General features: G+C 46.2%; 2 protein-coding genes across 2 annotated transcripts; both read right to left on the minus strand.

Annotated features, from left to right (window-relative positions):
* Positions 1 to 1,237: 1,237 nt before the first annotated feature.
* Positions 1,238 to 6,406, minus strand: STARD5 (StAR related lipid transfer domain containing 5). The gene is made up of 6 exons (XM_020790118.3): positions 6,240 to 6,406; positions 5,101 to 5,150; positions 4,103 to 4,235; positions 2,926 to 3,043; positions 2,406 to 2,499; positions 1,238 to 1,546 (listed from the first exon to the last, which is right to left on the minus strand). The coding sequence occupies exons 1-6, from the start codon at positions 6,327 to 6,329 to the stop codon at positions 1,399 to 1,401; spliced, it is 633 nt and encodes a 210-aa protein (XP_020645777.3). The 5' UTR covers positions 6,330 to 6,406; the 3' UTR covers positions 1,238 to 1,398.
* A 1,804-nt stretch (positions 6,407 to 8,210) lies between these two features.
* TMC3 (transmembrane channel like 3) lies at positions 8,211 to 27,626 on the minus strand. Its single transcript, XM_072981720.2, has 22 exons — positions 27,387 to 27,626; positions 25,956 to 26,099; positions 23,695 to 23,770; positions 22,030 to 22,111; positions 21,285 to 21,391; positions 20,501 to 20,599; positions 20,248 to 20,390; positions 19,444 to 19,591; positions 18,804 to 18,847; positions 18,540 to 18,687; positions 17,220 to 17,329; positions 16,980 to 17,058; positions 16,045 to 16,302; positions 15,299 to 15,427; positions 14,433 to 14,500; positions 13,215 to 13,343; positions 12,788 to 12,898; positions 12,335 to 12,460; positions 11,850 to 11,928; positions 11,551 to 11,593; positions 10,754 to 11,093; positions 8,211 to 10,174 (listed from the first exon to the last, which is right to left on the minus strand). The coding sequence occupies exons 1-22, from the start codon at positions 27,494 to 27,496 to the stop codon at positions 9,313 to 9,315; spliced, it is 3,435 nt and encodes a 1,144-aa protein (XP_072837821.2). The 5' UTR covers positions 27,497 to 27,626; the 3' UTR covers positions 8,211 to 9,312.
* Between the last annotated feature and the right edge of the window lie 334 nt (positions 27,627 to 27,960).

The raw sequence follows: 27,960 nt of genomic DNA on the forward strand, positions 1-27,960 counted from the left end.
AGTTCTGGTCCCAGGACAAGGTGGAAAAAGATAATCTCATAATAATGTAGAACCCTTGATGTCTGCTCGACCTGATCCCCTTTAGGAAGCTTGCTGACCACCAGAACTCAAATGGGTGGGTGGGGAATCTCTGGTCCTTCTGACATTCAGTGCCACTGTTCTCATGATCAGCTTTTCTGGATGGGGTGAACTGGAGTTTTGATATGTACCTGCATCATGGTGTCCTCATCGCTCTTCCCCGCTCCCCCACGGCTGAAGGGTCCAAGTCTCCCTGTTTTCTCCTAATGCCACACTTGGCTTCTTGGATGAAGCCTGGCCCAAAGTTGTTTGTTAAAATACATCAGCAGAAAAAGGAAAGGCTCAATGGAGGCTGGAGGCATGTGCCTGGAGGAGCCTGGGAATCACAACGGAGGTGGCAGAATCCCCTATAGCCCCGGACAGAGGTCTGTATGTCTCAAACCAGAGCAGGTAGATAGGAAGTGGATGGAAGCAGCTCAGTCTTAGCATTTTAAAAAGGGTTCATTCCAGCAGGATCTCCCCAAAGCTCGAGATGGAGTGATAGGATAAGAATGAGAGTCAGCAACTCATGTCTGAAGGCAACACCTTCACCATGAGCTGCTGAAGATGGGAGTTAAAGTTGCAAAGGAGGTCACAAATTACCCACTCTTGAATTAGAAGGTTACTAATCTTGGTCTCTGGGGAACATGGTGGTGCTGTGGGTTAAACCGCAGAAGCCTCTGTGCTGCAAGGTCAGAAGACCAGCAGTTGTAAGATCAAATCCACGCGACACAGTGAGCTCCTCTCGCTTGTCCCAGCTCCTGCCAACCTAGCAGTTTGAAAGCATGTAAAAAGGCAAGTAGATCAATAGGTACCACCATGGTGGGAAGGTCATGGTGTTCCGAGTCTAGTCATGCTGGCCACGTGACCACGGAATCTGTCTACGGACAAACGCTGGCTCTACAGCTTGGAGACGGGGATGAGCACTGCGCCCTAGAGTCGGACACAATTGGACTAAATGTCAAGGGGAACCTTTTCCTTTACCTAATCTTGGTCTATTTACCCCCTTTTTATAAAAATGGTGGAAGAAAGTGCAGCGAAGTTTCTGTCTCCCCCCCCCCCCCCGATCTGGTCTTCTGCTCTCTGGAGGAAGAAGATGTTTTATAGAACATTGAAGGCAAAAAAAAAAAAAAAAAAACCCCACCCTTGCCCGTCAAGTGACCACTCAACGACCAGAAAGTGTGAGAACTCTTTCTTCTTTTAAATGACAAAAGAGGAGACCGGGTTCAGCCAGACTCCTGTACTCTTAAGTCCCATTGACTCCAAAGTGCATCTCTTTGAGTCCTTGGCCTCCCTGCCCCGTCACGATTCCAAAAAGAGAGAGCGCACGAGCGACGCTGCTTAGGCTGGCAGTTTCCCCACGGCTTTGGCCAGGTTGTTGAAAAAATTCTGGATGCTGCTTGGGAAGAAAGATTCCACCACCGACTGCGGGAGATTGCCGCCGAGATCACTCTGAAAGAAACTGAGCAGCTGGGTTTTACCGGCTTCCCTGCAGAGTGACAAAAGAAGGAAACAAGAAAAACAAAAGCATGAAAAAACCATTTCCTCTGCCAGCCCTGCATATTCATCTGCTGAGCAGGTAGGGCAGGATTTCGTGTTTTAATTGCCACTCTGCTTGGGCTTGTTCTCCCCTGCAGGTAGCTTGAGATGAGAACCCATGAGAACTTTTTTTTTAAGTTTTATTGGATTCTTCTGATCCACCAACCTGCTCCCTTCAGAGGCCTTCAAGAAGCCCAGCAAGCTGCGAACCTAATAACCACAACCCTTTCTCCTAAGTGCGAATGAAGCCAAATAAAAACCTCTTCGTCTTTAAATGACTAGTAATAACTGCATGCTATCAAGTCAGTTCCAACGGATGGCGACTGTTCCCAAGGTTTTCTAGGCAGAGGGTACTCAGAGGTGGTTCACCCTTCTCCTGGCAGCACCCTGGGAGTCTGCAGCTGGCCCAAGGCTACACAGGTTGGCTCCGCTTGCAGGAGACACAATGGCAAATCGAACTCCCAACCAAAACCCCTGAGCTATCCTGCCAGCTAATTCTGACTTAGGGTGATCCTCTTCAGGATTTTCTAGGTAGAGAATACTCAGAGGTGTATTGCCATTCCTTTCCTCTAGGGGCACCCTGGGACTGTGCAGCTGGCCCAAGGCTACCCAGGCTGGCTCTTCTCCCAGGAAGCAGAAAGGAGAATCCAACTCCCAACCTCTGGCTCTGCCACCAGAGACTTAACACACTGAGCGACCTAGCCAGTAGTCTTTAAAATACCATCGTTTTTTGGAGTACTCTTGGTGCACCACCACAGGCCATCTCTGCGCAAGGATTTCTGAATGCAATCCTCAGCCACACATCTCACCGTGGGACAGGAATGCAGATGCAGCCACAGGGATAATTGAGACCTCTCACAAAATTTGGTTGCGGTGGGCAACGGGGGTGCTCCGCGTTGGTTGCTACGAGAAAGAGGGATTGGAGGGGAAACACTGTGAGTTCTCAGAAGGAAAGGATGCTTTGTAATATCAGAGAACACAAAAGAGCAGAAAAGCTGTACCCATCCTGGAAGGTGCGAGGAGGAAAAGACGGTGGGTAGTGGGGAGGCAGTGGAAGCTAGCCACTCCAGTTCCACTGGGGAGGGGGGAGGTGAATCTGGTCCTGGTTTTAGTCCGAACTTTTTATCAAAAGAACCAAGCCTTCTTATTGGACGGGGCTCAGCCCTTCCTCCCTTTGAGACGGGCACCCCAGATTGATCTTGCTGGGCATCTGCCAAGACCCACCTATCCAGGAAGCAGTTCTGTTTCAGACCTCTGGGGCCTTCACAATCTTGCTGTTTTTCTCCCCAAGTTTACAGGACAAAAGGACGGTGAGTTGAAGCATCTTACCTGCAATAGTAATGCTCCCATCGTCATCTCGTTGAATCAGGACCACGTCTAAAAAGTCTCTCGGAGAGATGATTTTCATGAAAGCGGATGGTGTGGTAGTTCTAACAATGAGAATATTCTGCAAGTAGAAGCCAAGATTATGTTATACTGTATCTGCAGGAGCCGTATCCAACTGTTTCGCTTATCCACAGTCTGAAAATATTTAAAATATTAAATTAAAAAAAAAACAGAAATATTTCCATGATGTAACTACCAGAAATGGCCACTATAAGGAACCAGAGACCATGATATGCATAGAGTTCACTATTATCTGTGGGGTTTTGGCATCTGCAGAGCAGCCTGGGCTCAATCTCCTTTGGATACAGTGGTCCTACCGCACATTTAAAATCAGATTTGCATTCAGGTTATGCAATAAAAGGGAATGTAGTACCTTCACCAGCACTTAGAAAAGTGATTTTACTATTTCGTAGTCAGTGATCATACAGACTGTGCATACTAAGGCAGTGCATCAGAAAGCTAGAGTACCCTTTCTTGGGTGAAAGGGTTTGCTTCCCCCCCCCCCAGCAGAGACGATGTCCAATCCCCAAAAAATCTGCAGTTCATCAAGACTGGGATTCAGGACATTCAGAAGTGGCAGGAACTGCTGGTTGCGGAGGTTCCGATCCTCGCCTACTGGCTTGCCAGCCACCACAACGGGCATGAGGCCATGCGCAGGCTGCCGGCAATGGCACTTAGCCAATCTGGAACCACAGCTCTTGCACCAGCTGGGGAATACAGGTTGTTCATGTCAGCAGTGGCACATAGCCAATCAGCAGCCCTGGTTTTTCAGTGGCGTTAGCACTTGATGGCGGGATGCAGGCTGCAGATAGCTGCCATTCTGGGCAGCCTCTCTGCACCCAAGTTCTTGCAGGATGTTTATTAAGGTACGCCCAATGGATGTGGGGGGCAGGCTATGAACGTCAGCAATACGGGATAGCCTATCAGCAACCGTTGACTCTTGCAGGGCCTTGGGTACGCTGCGGTCCTTCCCTACTCGGATTTCCCTGTCTCCACCCTCCCACCACCTACCAAAATGTCGTGGCTGCTCACGGGTCCGTTTGCCACCTCGCACGGCTGGCCTTTTGCAACTGCCCCAGCCAACTGCCCCTGTAAGGAAACACAACTCCGGCCTACTTACATCACCGATTCGTTCAATGACTTCCAGTTCCTTCACATTTTCATCCCATTTTGCTCTCAGTCCATTAGCCTCGGGGACGATACATTTATACACATCCTCTAATTTGGCAGGAATAATTCCTTCTCCTTTGTATCTGTGTTTGGAGAAGGAAAAGGCACACGAGAGATGAGTGAAATTGAAACTCTGTCCTTTTTTCATACGGTCAACTACAGTAGAGACCACTCTTCAGCGCGATTAGTATAGATAGTCTTAGTAGCAGGATTCAATTCAGACAGCACCCTTTTTGCTGTTATTCCATACTTCTTTTTTTAATCCCCGAACTGAGAAAACTAGCACATTAGAAAGAAAGACTCAGGGAGCAGTTTCCCTAATGGACTAGCTTTCTACTTTCCAGGAAGACATTTTCTGTTTGTTTTACATCAGGAGTGGGTATGTTTGGAATGCAGATTTTAGTGAACACTGTTTTAATAGTGAACACTATCCAGAGCATTGTCTCTGGCTCTCTTTAGTGGCTAGTTCTGGTAATGACATTGTAGAAATACATATCTCTTGGATTTTTCTTTTAATATTTTAAATATTTTTCAGACCATGAATAAATGAATCAGTGGATATTGATCCCACACATACGAGGGTCCTAGTGTACTTATTTTACAAACAGCACTGAAATGCGCCTTGCGCCACCCCATGTCCCATCTGATGTAGTACATTCTAATGCCTCTTGGTTTACTCTGTATAATGGGTAAATTCGCTCTCGCTTCCAGATATTTAGGGGCCAGAGTACCTGAGTACTTCCAGACCAGAAATATTCCATCTCCACCACAGGCCCCATATTACACATTATATATTCTTTACAGCTTTTTTTAAAAAAGCAGACTTGTATTCATTGCTTTATTTTTAAAGAAAAGCAGCTAGAAATGTGAGCCGTATAGTAACAAAGACGCAGCCTTATCCCTCAAGCCATCCACCTCAGTCAGAAACCTGCTCCATTTTGTACTTACAGCCTTCCATTAAATTCAGTCGACGGCCTCCATGAAACCGCAACTTCATTCTGTGAGGGGGAAAAAAGAAAACCATGTTTCAATTTACAATGTCCAGGAGCCATACAATAGTGTTCTCCCCATAACAATTCTGTTTGCGTGCAGTATTTCTCAATTTTAAGTACAGTAGGATACACACACCCCATCCTCGGCCTCAAATGTTTATCTTGGTACCTCCTCGCGGGGAAGGTGGGCAGCTCATGAATGGTTTGGCAGCTAATTAATTGTTTAGAGTACTTTAGGAAAAAAAAGAGAGAGCATGCACGAGAGGGGACTGAATTTCAACCTCATATAAGACCTGTTCGTTCTGCAATCTGTATGTTAATTTTATTGTTTATATTATATTGGAAGCCGCCTAGAGTGGTCTTATAGGCCAGATGGGTGGGATATTAAATAAATAAATAAATAAATAAATAAATAAGGGATGCAGTTGGAAGGGAGTTTGAACGCATCTGAAGAAAAAAGGGGCTACAGTCCATACGATCGACCTGAGATCCGAATGTTTGTGCTACAAAAGACGAATGGGGTGACCCTCCCCAAGTGGAGAAAGCTAGCACTAAAATAAATAGGTTGGCTTTAAAGGTGTCACCTTGCATATAACCGGGAACTGCGTTTATAGAAACCCAGCCAAATATAAAATACTCATAATCTCCCCTACGGATGAAAAAGAAAAGTAACCAGGAAGGCAAACATCTGAGGACATGTAAAATAAAAAAATAAAACTTTTAACAAAAGCTGCAACATACTGGCACAAACTGAACGGAGACAATATAACAAAACAGAGCCCAATGTAACGAAATGAGAATTTAAAAAATTGTAACAAATGAGCAAAAAATGAAACAGCAAAAATCAACACCAAAGTATCGCCTTCAAAGAGAAAGTCTGGAGTCTTTTTTGGTTTGTCATAAAGGCTTGGAAAGACTCACAAAGCGCGGCCCCAAAGAGGTACAGCCCGCGTTGTGGTCTACCACCTCCTCCGGTCGCCAAGCGCCTCCGCCGGTTCCCCCCCCCCCCCGGGCATCCTTCCCTCCCTCCCTCCCTCCCTCCCTCCCGCCGCCCGGTCCTCGGCCCCCGGCACCCCCGGGGAAGGGGCGGCTCACCGTGCGCTTGCAGCTCCGCCAGCCCTCGGGGTCCCTCCGGTAGCCCTGCACCTGCTGGCAAGCCCAGGCGGCGCTCCGCTGGTAGTCCATGGCGAGGGGCGAGCCGGGCGGCGCGATCCCTGTCCCGGGAAAAGAGGAGGAGGAGGAGGAGGAAAAGGAGGAGGAGGAAGAGCAGCAGGAGGAGGAGACGATTCCCGGGCCAGCCCGCCGAAGGGGCCGAGCCTTCCCCGTCTGGCAGAGGCTGGCCCGGAGTTTCGCCCCCGTTGCAGCATCTCGACTGGCTGGGGATTCTGGGCTTGGTGGTCCATCCCCAAGGGAGGCTGGCCAGCCCCTGGTCGCGATGCCCCCCCTCGCCCGTCTCTTCTTCTTCTGCCAGCAGGGCTCTCGACGGGCAGCGCTTCGCCCCCGAGGCCAGCCTTAGGGCAAGGGGCCGCCCTCCCCGTGTCCCGGGGACTACAGTTCCCATGGTGCTTCTCCGCGGGTGGGGCCGGGACGGGAGGATGGGCACTGGAAATCCGAAGACGTGGGCGGGGACGGGGAGAAGCCTCGACCGAAAAAAAAGAAGGCAAAATAGGATCCCCGGCTGGCTAAATTAAAATATGAAATGAATTAATTTGCCAACCCCGGGAGGCCCCCTCAGAAGGAAGGCAAAGGCCGTTTGGCATCACGAAGGGAGGGGGTCCATTTTTGTGTTTGTTTGTTTTTTACCTTCAGCCCCAAAATGAGAAGTTCTTTTTGTGAGCGACCCAGAAGGAGGACTCCCCTCCGGACCGGGAAGACCGTGAGCCAGCCAGCCGCGGAGGGGACGCTGAGCCGCAGGGCCGGGCGATGCTGGCAGGGGGATGATGGGCATGACATCCAGGACCCTGTGGGGCCAGCCTTTCAAAGGGAGGAAGGCCTTCAAACAGAGGATTGCCTCGCTCACAAAAGGACAGGTGGCCACCACTGGCCTCTCTCTCTCTCTCTCTGTCTCTGTGTATGTGTGTGTCTATGTGCCCGCATGCATGGGGGGGCGCATTCTCCACCTCTGCCCAGAAATGATGATGATGATAGGGAGAGCAGGTGGGTGGACATCATCCCCGAGACAAGCCCAGTGGGAAAGAGAAGTGTGTGGTGCTATATCCAATTTCTGGGCCTATCTTCTTCTGAGCGATGGAGCTGGCTCCTTTTCATCCAGAAGAAGCTGGCATGAGTTGGCATGTTCTGGGTGTTCCAAGGAAACGCTGTTTGGCTAGATCTCCAATCTAGATTAAATTTGATGCTATCAGATTTGGACTGAATAGAGACTGGGAGAGTTTAGTTCATGTCACAGAAGTGGTTTTCTCTGCCGCCCTTCACCTGGCTTGGCCAGTTCACCCACAGCCTGGGAGTTGGCAGCATCAGAGACGCTACCTGGAGATGTGTTAGGTGATCTTACCTGCCCTCCGATGGGTTTCCCTTTGAGGATTACACTGGGCAGCCTGTAGCTTTGTGCTGATACACAAGCTTCACTCTCTGGAAGGTGGGTGGTGCTATCCAGGTAGCATCCAGAGCACTTCACTCAAGGACCCAGTACTCTGAATTAACATAAGATGGTCCCCTCTTGGAGAAGTTCTGGATTGCAGAAAGTACCTTTTCCAAAACAACAACAACAACCCCCCATTCTGCATAGCCTACAGAAAGAAATGCAAGCTATGAAGACAATCCCGCCCCACCTTTCTAATGTTCTCTTTCATTTCATGTTTTCTTTTCCATGCAATGCACCAGAATTGCAATAAAATCTCAAACGGCAATTGAACTGTGGTTTAATTGACACCTTCACTGATCATAATTTGTCCTCATCATTAAGGTCCAGCATATTCTAGCCAATTAGTCTAACAATTAAAATTGGCCATGCTTGAATATGGTACTATGGAATCAAAATAGCTACTTTCATCCCTTGAAGTTGCGAAAAAAGTCAAATTGGAGGTAAGGATTCCATCCTCTACGAACTCCTCTTATTTCATACTTTATTTAATGACATCGATGGACAGAATTCCACACATAACCATGTGCATGACCTCAAGTCCAGAGTCTGAATAAGCATTGAACTGGGAAGTTGGGTTGACCAAGAAGAGATTTGTCTTCAAGCAAGCAACGAGTTGTGTGAAGTGAGCTGCCATTCATTCCCACCGTCCCTTGGGACTCTATGGTGCCGCTCATGTCACATGACAACTGCTGATCCAGAGAGCTATAACATCAGGTATCCATCCATTGTCAGTGTCTGTTTGGCAAACAGTTGGTCTTTGCCAAAATCTAGTGCATAAGGACATACGGGCAGGGGAATCAGCTTCTCCTGATGTTGTGTGTGATTGAAATGCATCTAAATGTGTGCCTGTAGTACTACTACCATACGTCCTTCAAAAATGATTGAGAATTGTGGGGTCAAGCTAGATTTTAAGGGGTATGTGTATTCCCTGTGGTTAATCCTTTTTCCTTCCTGTAATGAGATTTCCTCAGACACAATGACTTTCCAACTGGATTTCCTCGGACATAATGCCTTAGCAATTAGATTTCTTCAGACATAGTGCCTTAGAAACCAGATTTGCAAAATAATTCTGTGTTTACTTTCCAGAGATTTAAAAAAGAGCACGATGAGTGCAAGATACGTAGGTGAAGGAAATCGTGTGCTACGTCCAATATTTTTTCCACCACGAAGGAGCGCCTCTACAAAACATGTGATCAAGCATATGGGTCAACATCCTGGTGAGTTAAGCAAAGGGGAAATCACTATGAGCCCCCGTCAACTCTTGCATGCCTGGTCTTACTCTGGTTGCAAGATCAGGGGTGTGACCTGTCATGCAATTGGTTACGGAACGGGACACCTGTCACCTTCCTGCTCAGAATAGCATACTGGCCATCATCTAGTTTGACCCTTGCACAGTACAGAGGGTATGAAAACTAACGCACATTCCTCCTAAGTGCAGCAAAGCAGCCTCTTTGCTTCAATGGATTTTGAAATAACACCAAAACGTTTGACTACTTAGCCAGCGAATGAAACTCTGAGAAGGTTCTAATTCCTAACGATATGGCAATGCAGCCTTTCCCACCTCTCCTAGACATTCGAACATATCAGTTCATTTGCTTTGGCCATGTTGAAGTCGACACCTGTCTTGGACGTCTTCCGGATCAGCTTCCCTCCGGATTTCAGGTACTTCTCTTTCTTGTGAATGACCTGGATGTACTGATCATTACCGCTTGTCGGCTGGTCACTGCTGGATCCCACGGACGCCGACTCAGACTCCGTGGGAGAAGGTTCAGGCTGGTGCTTGGCTTTCACTTTTGTGTGGTGTCCTGGGTAGGGTTCATCCAGCTCGATGTTCTTCACGTGAATCCTCCGGTGCGCGTGAGGAGGGCCATCGAAAGGAAGCCCAAACCCATCGTCCCAGGATTTGTAGTGCATTTGGGCCAACGACTTGCTCGTAAGGATCTGGTTATTCCCACGGTCCCCAATGAAGAAGCGAGGCGAGGCTCGGAGATCGGAGAGGGATCGCGGGCGGTGAGATCTGCCGCCCACAGCTCTCCTTAATTCCTCCTCCTCTTCCTCTTCACTATAATGAGGCGAGTACAGCCGATGGGGCGTTCGAACCACATACCTCCGGATGTTCCTGGGATACAACTCGACGACGTCGCCCGGCTCGTCCATGCGGTAATTCCTTGGCAGCCGCGTGGTGGAGCGGACAATTTTCTTGCGGGGATGGTGTTCGTTGACGACGAAGTACCTGGCGGTGTGAGCGCGGCGGCCGGCAAAAGGGGGAGCCCCAGAGGCAGGGCGGACCTCGGGGTTGATCTGACGGAGGCTCTTCCTGAAGAGGGGTTCGGAGTGAGCATCTTCTGCACGCTTCCTGAACTTCACGGGAGTGTAAGCTTTTGCCCTGCAGAGGTCGCTAGCACTCCCATGGGCGGAGCTTAAGTATCTAGGGTGCAAGAGGGAGAGAGGGTGAGGCATCTTTCCATATTGTTCACTTTCTGGACATCCCTTCTTCAAGGAGATTGATGGTGTTCATGAACTACCCTGTTACCCTGAAAATAAGACCTAACCTGAAAATAAGCCCAGTTTGGTTTTTCAGGATGCTCTAAATTTAAGCCCTACCCCCAAAATAAGCCCCCGTTAAGTGAAAGCCCACCACACTTGTACAGCAACCAGAAGATGACATGACTGTATTTGAATAAATGAAGAAGGTTGTACATTAAAAAAAAATTAAACATCCCCTGAAAATAATTCCTAATGTGTGTATTTTTGAACAAAAATTAATATAAGACCCTGTCTTATTTTTGGGGAAACACGGTAACTTTCTTGAAAGATAACTGGGCATTTGATACTAGAGGTTCCATGCAAGCACATTGGGTCTATTATCAATAGACATATCAAAGAGCATGTGAATCATCATCATCATCATCTTAGAACAGTAGAACTGGGAGGGACCCCATGGATCATGGAGTTCAGCCCCTGTTAAGGAGGCCCTCCTTCCTGAGATCAAGTACAAAGATGGTACCTGTTGGGAGCTGGTTCCGTTCTAGACTTCTGCCCAGCAGGAAGAGGTGGGGTCGGGAGAGACGGTGTGGGAAGAGGAGGAACTGGAGCGAGGGGTGCGGCCGCCACGGGGGCCAGCGTTGCAGGGGTTACATCGACTGGGGTTGGGCTGGCCGGCTTAGGAACCTCAACCTGTGGGACCGACTGAGAGATGGTCTGGATGTGGCTGGCTTTGGGAGACTCAAAATTCACCACGCTGCCGTTCTTCCTCAGACTTGATGACCGAGCGGAGGACTCCCGGCTTACGACCTTGCTCTCTGGCTCCGGCCTTTTGTCCGGGCCGTCTATCGTTTGGATTCTGGCTAAAAAAAAAAATAACAAGAAAAAGGAGAGAGAAAAAACACCAATCAAAACTGCACCCGGATCCTTGGCTAAACCTACCAGTGGTGGGGAGGACAAAGATAACTATTATTAAAAATATTTTTACTCCGCCTTTCTCCTTAGGTGGCTTGCGATGATTAAAAGGCCATATTTAAGAGCCAAAAAAAAAAAAAAAAAGAATGAGTATACAAATAATTTAAATGAATGAAACAAGGATTATATTTTAAAGGGTCAATAAAACCAAAGCTAAAAACACATTTAAAAACAAACAGAGCCCAACAACCCATTTTAAAAAATCCATTTGAGAAAAAAAGAGAAGATGGAAGCAGAGAAGAATTGGAGCTATGATGAGGCTGATTGTTCAGGACGCTGGTGTGCAAACGAAAAGGACTGTACAATTCAATAAAAGCCATGCCCTTTGCTGTTATTCTTGCTCACCTACTGCCATTTTGAGGACCTTTTTCTTATCTTCACTTCTTTCCTAGAATGCATACGAAGCATAATTAATTAAAAGCCTCCCCTTACTTAATAGTTTCTAAGGAAAAAAAAACATACATTAAATAAGTTGGTGAAAAAAAACATACATTAAATAAGTTGGTAGGTGGAGGATTATATTTCAGCCCTTCTTCCACACCCACGTTGCCTGCCCTCTCCTTTCAAGTTCTTAATAAAGTCCAAGCCTTTCATGAAATGCCGCAGAGCGGTTCTGCAATGAGAACTTTCTGCCCTGTACTTACGTTCTGAATCTGCATCCTTAGTTGAGTGTTAGTGAATTTTAACGATCTTGCAATGCTTTGCAGGTAATAAATCAGCATGCTAGAAGAGAAGAACACAAATCTAAATTGTCCTACTCTGGGAGCAGAAGTGAAGGCAACATAAGTAAAAACATTAATTTCCTTTAAAAAATTTTTTAATTAATTATATAATTCTTATATTTTATGCCCTTCTCTAGGAATTTTAGAGTGTTTGGTGGACCGCAATGCTCATGAGCCCTCGACATCACAGCCAGTGTTGAGGCCTGATGGGAGATGCAGTTCACTAGCTGGACAGCCACTCCCTGCCTGTCCCTGAAGGTCATCTTATTCTCTTCTCCCCCAGTGATGTTCTGCCATGGGCCAATCCACAGGAAGTGACTTACAGTATATCGTGGTCCTTCTGATCATGTAGCTCTGTATCAAGCTGTGACAGGACAATGAAATGGACAAACGGTCGATAGACTTACAAGAGAAGTAACAAAGCCGGAAGGACCACTACAGGACTGCTCAAGTACGTCATCACCTTGTTGAACCAGACGGGAAAGTCAGCTCTGATGGTCTCAGACACAATATCGTATATCTTTTCCTGCCCGCTAGAAACGACAACATTTTGTTTATGTCTCTGAAAAAGTAACTTAAACATCTTAAGCATGTTATGTTATGTGACATTAAGCCAGATCTAAATTACATCAGCCCTAGTAGAGTTTTCAAGGTAGATAAGCTATTTAAGGTGTGGGTTTATCAGTTCTACCTGTCCCCTGTGGGTTTTCATGGCCAAAGGGGGATTTGAACCCAGGGCTTCTGCATTTCCCAGAATGCACAGCCCATGGAGAAAGCTTCTGGGAGTCTTCGTCCAAGAACATATGGGGACCCCAGGTTGGGATCCCCTGCAATGAAGCATAACGCTGCCGTAAACTCACCTAAATGGACCACAGTTTAGAGATGGCTTATAGCGAGCGATCGCAAAGATGGTGGGAAGCATGCACAAGAACAGCATGAAAAGCAGCATCGCCAGGTAGAAGTTGTTAGATCTGCAAAAGAAAGTCTGTTGTAATAAACGTGGAGTAGACTTGAAGGTGGGAAAAGAAAGAAGTCCACAGGAACGAACCCAGTCAATCAACCCATCGCTAGTGCTTGTGAAAACAACCCTCCCCTGACTAGCATGTCGTAGCCTGCCCTATTATATCTAGAAACTAGAAAAGTTACTTTTTGAGGTGGGGGGGGCTATCACTCTTTGAATTCCTGCAGGTAAAGAAGCTATAGTCTAAAAAGGAATCTCTGCCATCATTTGGATAGGAGACAAGGTGACCTGGGTTGTTACCTCACACCGATCCGTTATTGACTCACCTTGAGGCTCGGAAGACTTGCTGGTGGGGGACGTTACACGTGAGCACGGCCCAGCTCCGCAGGTACATAAGCCCGATCAGCTTGAGAACGTTGAACGCTGGGAGGCAAGGAGAAAAGAACGCTCCCATCCTAGGAGAGAAAAACAACCACCATCTTCTAGGCCTGTGGTCCCCAACCTTGGGCCTCCAGATGTTCTTGGACTACAACTCCCAGAAGTCTTCACCACCACCTCTGCTGGCCAGGATTTCTGGGAGTTGAAGTCCAAGAACATCTGGAGGCCCAAGGTTGGACACCACTGCTCTAAGCCATTGCTTCTTTTTAAGGATGGTGCTGGGTCTAGTAGTGAGTGAGCTTCCCTTGCTTGAAATGAGCTTGGTTAATTATGAGCTTTGTCAGTGAACGTCCAAGAAAGCCTCTTTTCTGTTTCCAAGCATCTAAAGTTGACACAGCCCTGCTGATAGAGCTATGTATTGTCCTCGTCATATTGTCTGCCTCAACAGATGGGAAACCCTGACATCTGACCGTTCAGCCTGGAGGCAGGCAGTGCATCACGGCCTCTCCCAATTTGAAGAGACCCTTGTCCAGCAGGCCGAGGCAAAAAGGAAGTCACAAAAGCAGCAAAACCAGGGAGCTGGACAGGGGACAGATTGGATTTGTCTTCAGTGTGGAAGGGATGGTCACTCTCGAATTGGCCTCTTCAGCCACACTAGACGCTGTTCCAAGTCCTCCATACAAAGCACGACACCATAGTCTTTTGAGACTGAAGGATGCCTAACTAACTAACTGTCTGCCAATGGTCCATGGTTGGAAGGGGGTCATCCCACCACTGCAGAACATCAGAGGGGTAGGCTGATCGTTTCTCTTGACTGAGGACGGATCCAAATGTGATCTCCTCATATCCCACCACAGTGGTAGGGATGGTACCCCCTCCAAAAAGACAAGGATGGTGTACAACATTCTGCCAGAAAGGGAAATGGAAACTGCAAGGATGTTCTGCCAACCTAAGGAATTGTGCCCGCCCATAAGGAAAAATGTCATGGTCCCTGCCTGCCCACCCACACAGAAACACTTGGTGGTGCATCCTGGGAACTTGAGTTCCAACAAATATTCCAAGTTCTGCATCAGCCCATCCTTTGTCACCTGAGGGGACAGGAGGAGGCAGGCGGTGTGGCATCGGCGAGGTTGACTGAAAACTGCTCCCTGCCTTGGATTCCTTACCAAATCATCCCTTGGTTGTAGACCAAATGTAGGACATTTTCTGCAATCTTGAATTCTCCATATTCAGGCTGCAAAAAAAGAGCAAACAACCCCCCCCCCCCAGGAATGATATTTCAAGACAAATAGCATTTGTAAGGTGGGGGTTTTTGAAAAATATTGGATGTTTTATGGGTCAATTTTCTGCCCGCATGAGCCCACAACAGCCTTGAAAACTGGCAATCATGATCATCATCCAAAATGAGTATTTTTGGAAGGCCACATCCAGTTTTGTATTTGTAGGTTTGGGTTTTTTTAAAAAGCGCTTTAGTAGCCATGTTAGCTGTGGGATTCTGGGAACTGTAGTTAGAACAAACCCAGACATTTTCCATCTCCGGAAAAATGCATAACATGACAAGTCTACATCACATCATGTAACAGCACCATCTATTGGCTGATAGTACACATCTAGGAAACAAATTCGTTAAAATTTAGTCCCTTACCCGAAATTCGTTCAAATTTTCAGCAATGATAAAATTAGTTCTCCTATCTATGCAATGCCGACGGATGTTATTTTTAAGTAATAATTCACGTTTGACATTTCTTTAATGGGTCACTGGTTGTTTTTAATAATTATTTCTTAAATTAAATTACGTGACCAACAATGGATCAACCACAGATTGATTTGATTTCATTTCTGTACTTGTTAATCGTTGATGAACCATTAAAAAAAGATGTTAACACACCAGTGCTATTTTTAAAGCTTCTAAATTCTGGGAAGGTGTTGCTTGTGACGTCTTTTTGGCAAGGCAACACAGGGTTGCATTTTGGAGGCTGCTGCGCCATGCCTGTGTTACACTTTTCATATTCGTGTTGGACAGATAACTCACAAATTTGCTTTCCAAATCCCAGCACCAGCAGTCGCTGAGGTATCGGACAAAAAGCCCGCGGAAGAAATCAATCAGCAGAATGCTTGCTACTGTGAACAGCATGTCTATAATGGACAACTTCAGCATTTCCTGGAATAAACACACACACACACAAAAGAGCTCACGGAGAGGAAAATGATATGCATTAACAAGAAGGAAATAGCAGAGGACGAAAAGATAGTGCTAACAAACAATAAAAGCAAAGCATTTAGAATCCACTGGAAATGTGAACTAAATTTCAAGAACGAAACCACGTACATACAGGTCCGTGGTTCTTCTCCTGAATTAAGGCGAATCACATATTTCGCACCAAATTGGCCGCATTTGAATGCAAACTTTAAGCAACCTTGTGAAAATTAATCTGAAATTGAGGAGGATTACTCCCCCATTTTGGGTCCACCCTATTGCCAAATTTCATGTAAATCGGTATAAACCTCTAAAAGATAGAGCCTTTTTGGTTTTCCAAGGGACGAACTTGACAAATTTACAATTCACTTTAGATCCAAGGCACAAGTCAAATTTTGTGGGGCCTCATTCACCCCAGAACAGATGTGGATCTACTCAAAAGGCCCAAACTGGTCCCCCCAGTCAGTCACTAACACATAACCCTAGTATCTAAAACAAGTATCAAAAAGAGAAGAGATTTGGCAGTTTATCACTGCAAATCTTCCTGGGTTTTGGTAAGGTCACATAAAACTTGGACCTACCTGACCAACATAAGTCTCCCAGCACTGATCTTGGTGATTTTGGGTGCTAGATTCAGAATCTGATGTCCTGTTGGCTGCCACCAGGTTGGTAGACAGGGCGTAACTATGGGTCTGATTCTCAGCCAGAGGGAAGGTACCGTTTGTTATGACCTGCATACTGGGAATGTTTGCAGAAAAGTTGTTCCCCAGGAAGATTTTTGTAGCTAAGAAAGTGGTGGTTTCCACAGCATGACTTCCATTGTTGTGAACATTAGAATCCTGAAATTGTGGATTGAACATTAGAGGTCAAAAGTGGCAGTCTTTGAAACATTATGGGTGCAGACCGTCTGCACCTCTAAAACGTCTTGAACATCAAGACAGTATTCTCATGAGTTGATGTCAATGGCTGCCATTGAGATCTAAAACCTAAAACATCTACTTTCTGAGACAATAAACACATACTAACTTTTCTAGAAAGCTTTTCATAAGGAATCTAAACTTTTCAGCAGCGTTCCTGAAACAACAGCTACTTTTTGCCATTTCCAAAGGGATTTTGGCAGGAATCTTTCAAGTTTTCTAACAGTCTCTTATGAGCCCTAAGGAAACCTTTTGTCACTCCTTCAGATTTTCAAGGAACAATTATTATTTATATTTATTTAAATTATTTTTAATCCTGCCTTTTTCTTTAAAAAGAACCCGAGGCGGCAATATCAGAACCAGCCACTAGGGGGAACTGGATAGTATTCTCAGTATTCTCCAACATGCTGACAAATAACCAAGGCAACAAGTTAATAATATTCAGTGCATTGATTATTTATTTAAAAGGAGCAACATTAGCAATGGAAATAATCTACGGAGCCAAAGTAACAAGTTGCACAAGTACATAACTTTTTTTTTAAGGATATGTTTCAATTTCTGCCGTACCCTGTTTATACTGCAGGATGGCCAAAACTTACAGCAATACTCATGCTGTCCACTTTGTCCAGGAGGGCAATGATGAGGCTGTAGAGGTTTCCCAAGTATAAGACAAGAACTCTGGAGGGGGTGGAATCAGCAAGAGCAAAAGAGTCATCCCCTTTGCTTGTGTGTCTGCCCCTTTTTTTCCCCCTGCTCAAGCTAGGCACCCCACGGATAATGTGACCAGCCTGCATTCTGCTTCCCTTCCACCCTTATGAAGCACACCCTGTTTCCCATACCTGGCCAGCTGGAAGCGTAGAGTGGTTCGGGGATGGTACATCTCTAAAGCAGCGACCAGCTCAAAAGCCGAAGGCGCCACCATGGTGATGAGAGAAACGACGACACTCACCTGGAAAGAGAAATCGGGAGGATCGTTGACTTTTTGGCCCAGATGCAGGCAGCACGAGATCCTTTCAAACTGAGATATGAACAGACGCCATGGGGACAAGGCAACAGCAGCTTATCCCCCCGAGATCCCATGGCCATATCAGAGACGGAGGAAGGAGGAGTGGCCATGGTGATGTCACAGAGGAAGGGCAGGTAAGCAGGAATGACTTCTCTGCTTTAGGAGACTGTTACAGTGGACCCTCGACTTACGGAATTAATCCATATTGGAACGGTGGCTACAGGTCAAAAAGTCTGTAGGTCGAGACTCCAATGACCTACAATGCATTGAAAACTGATGAATCCGTAACAGGCATTTTTGTTCCATTTTGCTTTTTTCCCCCTGGTCTGTAGGTTGATTCTCCAGCTGCAAGGCGAACCTAAATTTTGCAGCTAGAGAAATCTATAAGTCGAAAAGTCTGTAAGTTGAGCCATCTGTAAGTCAAGGATCCACTGTAATGGATTTGTCGCTTTCAGTGTGCTTCTGCTCACAGCTGGAAAGGAACCCTGCACTTCAATATAGGGCGATGGGGAAAAGGAAAACGTTGAATGACCAGTGACCATCCATCTAGCAAGACTGGGAGGGACAAGAGGTGGACGCTGAGGCCAATATCTCTCCCTTGAGTTGGGAGCTCCGGTTGTGAAACTTATTTTTAAGAAAGAATTCACATCTGGCCATGGTTTGGGGGAATGTCCATGTTTTTAAATGCACCATCCTCGGCTCTGTGGTGTGTAGCCTAATGAAGACCTGCACAGGACCAAAAGCTAGCTCCCATTTGTGATTTTCTAACTGGTTTAATAAAGGTATCATTTGTTCTTGCTTTCAGACGGTGTACAAGCAGTGATACCCCACTTTGGGTCCCTGGGTGTTCTTGGACTAAAATTCCCAGAAGCCTTCACCACGAGCTGTGTGTTGTCCTGGATTTCTGGGAATCGTTGTCCAAGGTTGGGACCCCAGTGGTGTACACAGAGCACCTGGCTTTTCTTTGCTAGCTTGTTTCTACATGAGACATCACAAATTCCCCCCCAGCCTCCTGCTTTGGCTGGGCTAACTGTCTTCCTCAATGGAGGGTGAAGACGGGGGTCTCCAAGCAGAGCACAGAACCCCCAAAAGATGGGCAAGTTCGTTCTTCTCGTTGGCCAAGAGGAAACGCAGGCCAAGCTCTCTCTCTTACCTCATTCTTTTCCCAGAGAGTCAGCCTGTCTTTGGTTCGCTCCAACCTCTGGGATCGATCCACCACAAAATAAATGATATAAATGCTTCCAGCGAGCAGGAGGAGAACCAGGATGTTCGCAATGATCCTTAAGCTTATTGTCACCGCCCTGGTGGGAAACACACCACAAAGGATTTCAACACAAACGTTTATAGAACAGAGGTAGTTGCTAATTATATAGTATGTATATATATATATATGTTGGGGAATGATTGGCATACGTACATGTTTGTGTTTTTCTTTTTTTCTTGCTCTTCCAGAATAGCCTCCTTGAAAAGGACACAAACACAAGGATGGATAAGACAACGCACTGCGGATCAACTAAGAACATGCTGATGATGCTGACTAGGGGTGGTGGGGGTTGATGTTGAGATTATCTAAACCTGTCCATTTCAGATTGAGAACATATGAACCTAAGAAGAGCCCTGTGCTGGATCAGGCCGAGGGCCCATCTAGTCCAGTTTCCTGTATCTCACAAGTGGCCCCACCAGATGCCTCTGGGGAGCACACGAGACCACGAGATCCCTGTCTCCTGATCCCACTCCTCTGCATCTTGCATTTGGAAGTCCCCTTCTTTTAAGCCTGGAGATTAGACATCCCCATCATGGCTTGTAAGCTGTGATGGACTTTTCCTCCATAAATCTATCTAATCCCCTTTTAAAGGCATCTAGGCAAGACGCCATCACCACATCCGGTGGCAAGGAGTTCCACAGACTAACAACATGCTGGGTAAAGATTCTCTCTCTTTCTCGTTTTTCCATCCTTATCTTTGGAATTTATTTTCTTTTAACAAAGGACACCTTTGGGATCCATTCCAAGCGACTTTTCTCCATATAATCCCTGGGGAAAGCAATGCGCCACTCACCCGGATGCTGTTGACTATGGCGGCGGCTTTGCTCTCTGCCGCTTCCGGGTTGCCGATGAGGTAGTCCCAGGCACAGAAGACCCTCCAGCAGAAGGTGTAGTTCTCATCCGAGGCGCTTGCTAGGCTCAGCCGTGAGTTTTTGGCCATCCTAGAAAACAACCAGGAGGGTGAAGGACAGAAATGGCATCCATCGCGTGGAGCCCGATTCGCCTAGGGAACACAGCAATCTGAGAAAAGGCAGAGTTGCTTTTCTTGCTAAACAAAAATCAACATTTCAAGAGCCAGCTGCGAGCCAAAGGGGTCTTGTCGAACCCTCAGGATTAGATCGCCTTACACGTGTGGCCCGTGGTAAATGTTGCAGCAAACAATCAGTCAGAACTTGGAAAAAAAGCTTCTTTGCTGAGCTTTTCAATATTTTTACAGAGTATCTTAAATTCTCCTGAGGTATTCTGGTAATTTCCTATTCAGTGACAGAAAGGCCAGATTTGGGCTGAAGATCAGGGAAAACTTCCTGACTGTTAGAGCAGCACAACGATGGAACCCCATGACCTCGGGAAGGGGTGAGCACTGTAGCACTGGAAGGCATTCAAGAAAAAATTGGACCACCCTCTGTCAGATCTGCTTGGATTGGGATTCCTGCCTTGAGCAGGGGGTTGGACTTGATGGCCTTACGGGCCCCTTCCAACTCAATTATGGGTCTATGATTCTCTTCCCCACCAACTTCCCTTTCCACCCGGTGAGTGAATCGAAATAAAGCCAGAACCCCCTTTTGTTTGGGTACCAAGATCAGCTGAGCCATCTTACTTCTTTAAGAGGATGATGAAACTGTAGGCAAAGACAGCCATCCCGACAAGGAAGTAGGCGAGAGGGAGGCGGTAACCAGCTGTCCCAATCTTCCTAGCCTGGCCATAGTAGCCATAGAATAAGACAGAGTACTGGAGGTAACCCTAGAGAAACAGAAACAGATCCATGGGCGAAAGCAAGGGCACTTGGGTTTTTCCTCTCCCTTTGAAGAGATAGTACATGAAATAGATATATATATATATTTTGCTCTTGCCCCCAAAGACCAGATGGTGTCCAAGTCCTGCGCAGAGTGCAGTTGTCCCGGAGGGATCCGTTTACTGGGCGTGCTGCCAAAAGGGTCTCCAGCCAGAATCTAGAACAGAGCAAAGACCATATCACCCTGATCGCACGCGTATGGTCTGATTTGGGAAGCTAAGCAGGCTCTTCTCTGGTCAAAGCATGGATGGGAGACTGATAGAGAAGAACCCTGCCTGAAATGGCTGCCAGCCAGAGTTGGCCCTACTTTATGACTCAATGGACCGGGAGTCTGGTACTGGGTGAGACAATATCCTCACTTCCTGTGAGAGTTGGAGGAGAGGTGACCTCTAAACACCAAACAAGGAGGTTCCTGTGAAGGGGAAACTGATGGGAATCCTGTATGATGTCGTGGTTAGAACAGGAATGGGTATTTTCTGGTGGTCTGGGGACCGTTCTCAGGATTATCTGAGGATTACATGGGTCCCATGAAATATCCCAAATGGCTGAGAGTTCACATCCATTACTGGAAGAATTTGATGTGTAAATCGGTGCATGGAGGGCTTAAAACAGCTCAAAAGGGGAGTGACGTTACTGCATGAAGGAGACCTGAACTGCTGGATAACTCAGTGGTTTAGGCAGCCAGAGGTTGGGAGTTCGGTTCCCCCACTGGGTCTCCTTCACAGGAGCTGGACTCGATGATCCAGAGGGTCCCTTCTTGCTCTGCCATTCTAAGATGACAATGATGTTTTTGTTTTCAAAAATGTCACCTGGAACGCACTCCTCCCCCAAAGATCACGTACCTCTGGCAAAACAACAAAGGCTCCCGTCATGATGGTGAGGACAATGTTAATTCCAAACAGCCACCTCAGGAAAATGAAGTACGAAGCAACTCCGGAACCGAAATGACCTTAAACCACAAAAAAACACCTCCCCATAGAGAAAAATTGTTGCAATTTTCATCAACCCTTGTTCCATCTACAGAGTTACAGCCTTACATTGGGGTGATTCCTGATAAAAGCAAATCTTAGCCCATGGAACAATGTGGTATTGGGAAATTCCCCACCCTATTTGGGGGAGAGAAATTTTTTGGGGGGGGGACTCTTTCATCCCCTTTTTACTCCATGGGGCAGAGAAAATCTCTAGCTATTTTTCAGGAGTGGGTCTCACCTTTTTTAAAAAATGTTTCCTCCTCCACGGCCATTGCTGGGGACTAAGCAAAGTTATAATGGAGGATGGAAGCTAAGAGGCATCTCGGTCGCAGTTGGTTGAAATTAGTAGGTGGGGCTGTAAGCAACGGTAGGCGGAGCTAGAGCTAACAGTAGGTGGAGCCAGAAGCGAAGGTGGGTGGAGTTACAGCTGTGGGGAAGACAAGGCTGCTACAAGTAACTCTAGATTTCTTTCTATCTTTGGCCTTAATTATACCAACAGTATGATTGTGCCAGCACTAGAGGCTTCTGCTTGATCCAACCCCTGAGTTAGAATTATATATTTATACTCTTTGCTATTATGGGCTGCACTTTAGTTCTTTGAGTCCTCCGTACTTACTTTCTATTTTCTTTATTCTCATCTCCCAGGGAATAAAGACGACCATAAAGTTGTATGCAAGCCGAACAAATTTTCGCCACAGCTGGGGGGGGGGGGGTAAAAAAACAGGAACATCTTTGAAAACTCAGTTTTATTTATTCTACATGAAAAGAGAACAATCAGTATCTCTCCCCCAACCCCAACCCCCCAAAAAATCACTTCCAGCTCTTTGTTGGTCTCCTTTTAACAATATTTGCTATACTTGAGACTTGAATGTTGAATTAGATCACTGAGAATCCATTTTATCTCCTCTAATCTTGACTTTAATCATCCATACGCTCATAGTATCATGGCTTTTTCCCTTCCATGTGAAGATTTTTGTTGATGTTTTGTCAACGCAATGTATTGGAGGTTAATAAAACTTTAACCCAAACTTATACAGCAGGAGACATATCTATTTAATCTAAAGACATAAATAAAAGGGGAATATACACCACTGAGATAATTCATGGCTGATCTGGGATTGTTTCATAAATTTAAATAGGATTTAGCTGGCTCCCTTTTTCCTGAGTGTGGAATAGATTATCAATGAACTACAGAAATGTCCCAGTAATTCTGTGTTGAATTGTGATTAGATATACCATTTGTGAATATACCATCCTACTCCGACATCTGTTTCAGATCAAGGTAATTATTTCCTGGAAGTACCTGCATATTTGGCATTTATAAAAAGTAATTCCAAGAAAATGTTCTTAAAAGGTCCCGCTTTTCTGCAATTCACTCAGATTAATCCATAGCTTCTTTTGTAATAGGACTTGTATGTCTGATGCGTTAAATTAGTGCTGGAAAATGAATTGCAATGAACCTGTTGTTGTTTAGCCATTTAGTCGTGTCTGACTCTTTGTGACCCCATGGACCAGAGCACGCCAGGCCCTCCTGTCTTCCACTGCCTCCCAGAGTTGTGTCAGGTTCATGTTGGTTGCTTCGCAGACACTGTCCAGCCATCTCATCCTCAGTCGTCCCCTTCTCCTCCTGCCATCACACTTTCCCAACATCAGGGTCCTTTCCAGGGAGTCTTCTCTTCTCATGAGATGGCCAAAGTACTGGAGCCTCAGCTTCAGGATCCGTCCTTCCAGGGAGCACTCAGGGTTGATTTCCTTCAGAATGGATAGGTTTGTTCTCTTTGCAGTCCAGGGGACCCTCAAGAGCCTCCTCCAGCACCACAATTCAAAAGCATCAGTTCTTCAGCGCTCAGCCTTCTTTATGGTCCAGCTCTCACTTCCATACATATAAATATCATTAGACAGCAATTACTGTCCAGTTTCAGAGCCTGAGAAAGTTCTCCTTTTGGAAAACTAGAATTTTCTAGCCAGCCTGGGCAGGAGTCCTGGTTGTCTGGGGGATTCTGGGAAATGTAGTCCTTCCCACAAGAGGAATGTTTCATGGCGCTGGGGAGTCTGCATAGCTGAGGCTGTTTCTCCTGTTGAACTTCTGCCTGATCACAATTGTTAACGGCAAAAAGAAAAACACTGCCAGGAAAACACCGTGGCGACCTGTGGGTTGCTCCTCATTACGTAAACAGCAATATGCCGAAGTTCTGAAAGTATTTCCTTCTGGAAATGGAGAAATCTTGGCCCACTCCCATGAAAAGCGTGCCCTGGAGCTTTTAATGCAAAACAGACCCACCTCTGCTCCGGCTGCCTGGTAGCCTCTCGTCCGAGTCAGTCGACCTTCGTACTTCAACACAATTTCTTTCGCTTGGCTGCCAAAGGAAGAGGAGAACTTGGGTTTCATATGACTAAGGGAGAAAAAAAACTCATTACTTCCAAAGCTCCCTGCTGTTTCTCTCTCATAAATTACAGCCAACCAACTTGCCAGGGGATGTGAGTTACTGCTGCAAAACACAGCCTGCCTGGTGAACCTCCTCCTTTCTTTCTGCTACTTAAAACAAACCCAAGATTTGCCTCCATTTCCAAATCCCTCTAATTTCCCCCCCTCCGGGCAGGAAGATGGAATCAAACATTAGGAGATCATGGTGGCAGAAAGGCACCGCAGAATGAGGAAGCTGTAGGCTTCCGTACCACGCAGAGCGCCGAGATTTTGTCTGGATTTAGAAGCTAAGTTGGGTCAGGCCTGGTTTAGTAACTGTGAGACAGGGATCTTCAGCCAGGGTGAGGAAAGAATCTTTCCTAAACACCAGAGATCCATGGCTGCCAGTCAGAGTTGACAATATTAGGGTAAATGGGCCAACAAACTAGCTCTGTGTAAGAGTTCTTCCTGTTTGCCAGTGGTCTCTAGATTCACAACTGCTCTGGAGACATTCAAGAAGGGGGAGGAGAATATATTTTGTGTGTGCCAGGGCTGGAAACTCCATTACTACCATCTCCAGGAGGAGCTGAGAAAGGATCCCAAATAATAAACCCCAGTGGGAAACCTCTGCTAATCCTTCTGGCAATACAGAAAGAGGTGGGCCAACCGCCTGACCTGACACCGGCCCTACCATTAGGCAAAGCAAGTTGTTCGACTTGATTTCTACTTGCTGGGAGATATGTGCAAAGTTTTTAGAGGAGAGTCCTAGTGGCGTTGGGGGAGAGTTGAAGGCAACGTAGGGGGTCAAAAGCTGTTGTTGTCCACCTTGGGTCTCCAGATGTTCCTGGACTAAAATTCCCAGAAGCCTTCACCGCTGGCTGTGTGGCCAGGATTTCTGGGAGTCATAGTCTAAGAACATCTGGAGGCCCAAGGTTGGGAGCCACTGGGCTAAAGAGTTGGATGGGAGAGATGAGGAGGACTAGAATCTTTACTAAGCCATGAAACTTGCCAGGTGACCTTGGGACAGCCCCTCTCTTGCTCAGCATGACCGAGCTCATGGGGGAGGGGGCTGATGATATGGTCAAATGGGGAGGAGAAAAGCCACGTTGATGCCTTGTTGAAGAAAAGGTTTTAACCAACAGTACATAAAGAAAGAATGCCCCAGGCATCTCGTTCTGCATTCCCTATGCTAGCTTCAGTTTTGAACTGCCAGGGGTCAACACTGGGGCTGGAGAAGGCTTCAGACAAATCCCAGATTCGAGGCGGAACCGGCTTGATTACATGAGGCCTCAATGAAAGAGGAATGGCCTGTTTCAGTTCTAGGACAAAGGAAATCAAATTGGCATGTTAATTCAGATGCAGGATACAAATCAAATCAAGTGAAACACATATGGTTGCAGCCGACTGGGTTTTCTTAAAGCAAACTTTAGAAGTGCCTGCAATTACATGCCCTTGAAGCCAGCTGGCTGAAATGTGGACGATTTATTCCTCTTCTTTATTATAATGACTTTATAGCAACCCTAACAGGATTTTCGATGTGTGTGAGAGCTTCAAGGAGCGGTTCACCACTGCCACCGTCCAGTGAGTTTCCACGATCGAGCAGGGATTCGAATCCATGTGCCTTGTTTTTTACACTCTATCCATGCCACCACACTAGCTTCCATACTCCTCCCAGATCTCCAGATTTCATGTACAAGAGGTCAAAAGCAAATAAATATATATACGTTAAAATACGCCCGCCATTTTGCTTTTCCATTGCCTTTACAAATTTATATGTTGATCCAGATTAAATTTCATGGGTCACGTGTATTTCTGGACTTGAATTAGGATTGTTTCTAAGGCCCTGAACTGATCTCCCAGTTGAACCGGTAGACCTTTGTAGAGCTGAATGCTAGAAAGGAGAGAGATGGGGGGGAAATAGAGAGGGAAGGAAATGAGAAAGAGAGAGAAGAGAATCAGGTAGGAGAGGAGGTAGCAGAAGGAGGGTCATGGAGGGGAGAGGAAAGGAGACAGGAATAAGAAGGTGGAAGAGTGAGATAAGAGAATAAACGATGGAAAAGAGGAACTGTAAATCCCCGGAGCTCTTCCACAGAGCCAATACTTCAGAAGAACTGATAGCTCTGGAGAATGTTCTTTACCGTAACGCCTTGAGTTTCTGCCTCATCGGCCACGGTCGGCAACGGATGTTGGCCATGATCTCCTTCTGGAACTGGATGTTCTGGAAGATCTGCTCTGGGTCATTGTTTTCCACCTTTTCTTCGGCATTCTCTTCCTCTGAGTTGCTAAAGGCATCCGGCAGCCCATCGAGAAAAACAGAGAAGGTGAATGAGCTCCCCATCTCCTATTACTAGAGTGTGGGTCTGTGAGGACAGCCTTGAAACCCCCTCAAGATTCTGCCTGCGGGGAGACAAAGGAAACATTTCTCCACCCCCCAGGAAAGGAAAATCGAACCTCTGATCCACTTGCCTTCCATCAGGCAGACAGTTTACTGGAGCAGAAAGAGGGAACCGCCGTGCTGGACCAAAATCACCGTGTCAAGATTTAGAAGAGATTTTGACAACAACTCAGAAATGAATCAGGTGTGTGTGTTCAAACCACCGGGAAATTGGTATTTGTGGAGACAAGCATATGACTTCTTTGTCTTTATTTTATAAAAAAAAACTCAGTTGGAGTTGCTGATGTGTTTTACAAATGTCTGTTACACCTTTGCTACCAGGGACCACATTAAAGCCAGAGTATGATGCCATCTGTGTTGCTAAAAGAAGCATGTAATATGTGCCTGAAATTTACAGTTAAGGATCCTTGCTGACCTAAACTATGTCGGATGGGCATTAGATGCTCGCCAGACTTGGGCAGCATCAAGAAATATAAATTGCCATTGTGCTTTTACAACGTCTTTGTCATGGTGTTTAGCGAGATTTTCCTGCATTGAGGCAATGAGCTAATAAGCCAACGAGGTGTTCAACAAAACAAACCACCAAGTAAACAATTGTTGGCCATCCAGGAATGGCACAACCATTCAGAAGCAGAAATCCAGCCTGAGAGAACTCTTCCAGAGATTAAAAAAAATTCTGGTTTTTAGCTAAGAAACCTCATTGAAAGGCCAACACTCAAAAGAAATAGCAGATTGTTGCCAATCATTTTTCAGTGAGTTATGAGGAAAAGCCACATTCCCACAGGTGGGGAATTTTAATATCGAGAGTTTTCTGCATACCCATGTGAGAGAAATGTTGGCTATAATTTTTCCTCACAAACAGTTGGAAAAGAAGTAGAGTGGCATTGTATTTGTCTCGACAGAATCAAGAACGAGTGAGAAAGAAGCAGAAGGATCAAGCTCAAGGCGAGCCCATGCAAACAAGAGGCAACAGAATTCCTGTGCCTACGACTGTTTTGTGGAAGAACGAATTTTGACAGATGAAATTTGGCAAGCAGAGATGGGGAACGTAACATCTCATTAAATTATCTTGCACATTTTTAAAGGCACAAGAGCAGAACACCCAGCTTTTATATTTCTATATTTCTATCCCATCCATATAGCAAAAGCATGAAACAGAAAATCAATCTCTCACCTATGGGGTGGTTCCGGATAGGCATAAATGCTAGTGTGGCGTTTCACTGTTTTCGACCTCTTGCAGGTCTTTGCATTCCTGGCTGCACTCGATCCGCCTCCCGATGACATCTCGAGAAGTTTCCAAAGCACTGGGCTTTCAGAAAGATGGGATGAGCTTCTGGGGACCGAGCATTTCCAAGACAGAAATGCTGAAGCTGACCGGAGTCACCGCGAACTCTCTCTGTTTCATCAACTCCTCTGCATCTGGTGCTCCCAACTCTGGGAAAGAGCAGAAAGCTGGAGATGCACAGAGGATCTTAAAGGCACAGTAACTTGAAGATGTCATCACTCTACTCACCTTCTCCTGCTGTGCACCTGAGGTGAAAGAAGTAATCCATTCTAGGACAGGAACTGCTCTCCTGTTCTGTGCAAAGAACAGGGAGCATCCTCATGCCTGAAGTCCCAACAGTGGGTTGACAGTGGGTTGGTGAGTTTTTCGGCAGAAGAAAAATCCACCCTGTTAGATGCATTAAAAGAATAGCAATTATAATAATTGTGATGACAAGGCAGACCATCAAGCCACCAAAGATAAA

This window comes from Pogona vitticeps, chromosome 12, assembly GCF_051106095.1.
Source record: "Pogona vitticeps strain Pit_001003342236 chromosome 12, PviZW2.1, whole genome shotgun sequence".
Taxonomy (NCBI): domain Eukaryota; kingdom Metazoa; phylum Chordata; class Lepidosauria; order Squamata; family Agamidae; genus Pogona; species Pogona vitticeps.

Bases quoted from the DNA above. Each gene is read 5' to 3' on its own strand.
- STARD5 (XM_020790118.3), bottom strand. From the start codon at position 6,329: ATGGACTACCAGCGGAGCGCCGCCTGGGCTTGCCAGCAGGTGCAGGGC. The intron at 5,151-6,239 runs GTGAGCCGCCCC...TCCCCCTCACAG, and splicing joins GGCGGAGCTGCAAGCGCACG to AATGAAGTTGCGGTTTCATG. The intron at 4,236-5,100 runs GTAAGTACAAAA...CTCCAAACACAG, and splicing joins ACTGAATTTAATGGAAGGCT to ATACAAAGGAGAAGGAATTA.
- TMC3 (XM_072981720.2), bottom strand. From the start codon at position 27,496: ATGTCATCGGGAGGCGGATCGAGTGCAGCCAGGAATGCAAAGACCTGC. The intron at 23,771-25,955 runs GTAAAGAACATT...TTCCTTTGGCAG, and splicing joins CAGAAACTCAAGGCGTTACG to CCAAGCGAAAGAAATTGTGT. The intron at 12,461-12,787 runs GTGAGTTTACGG...TGTCGTTTCTAG, and splicing joins CTAAACTGTGGTCCATTTAG to CGGGCAGGAAAAGATATACG.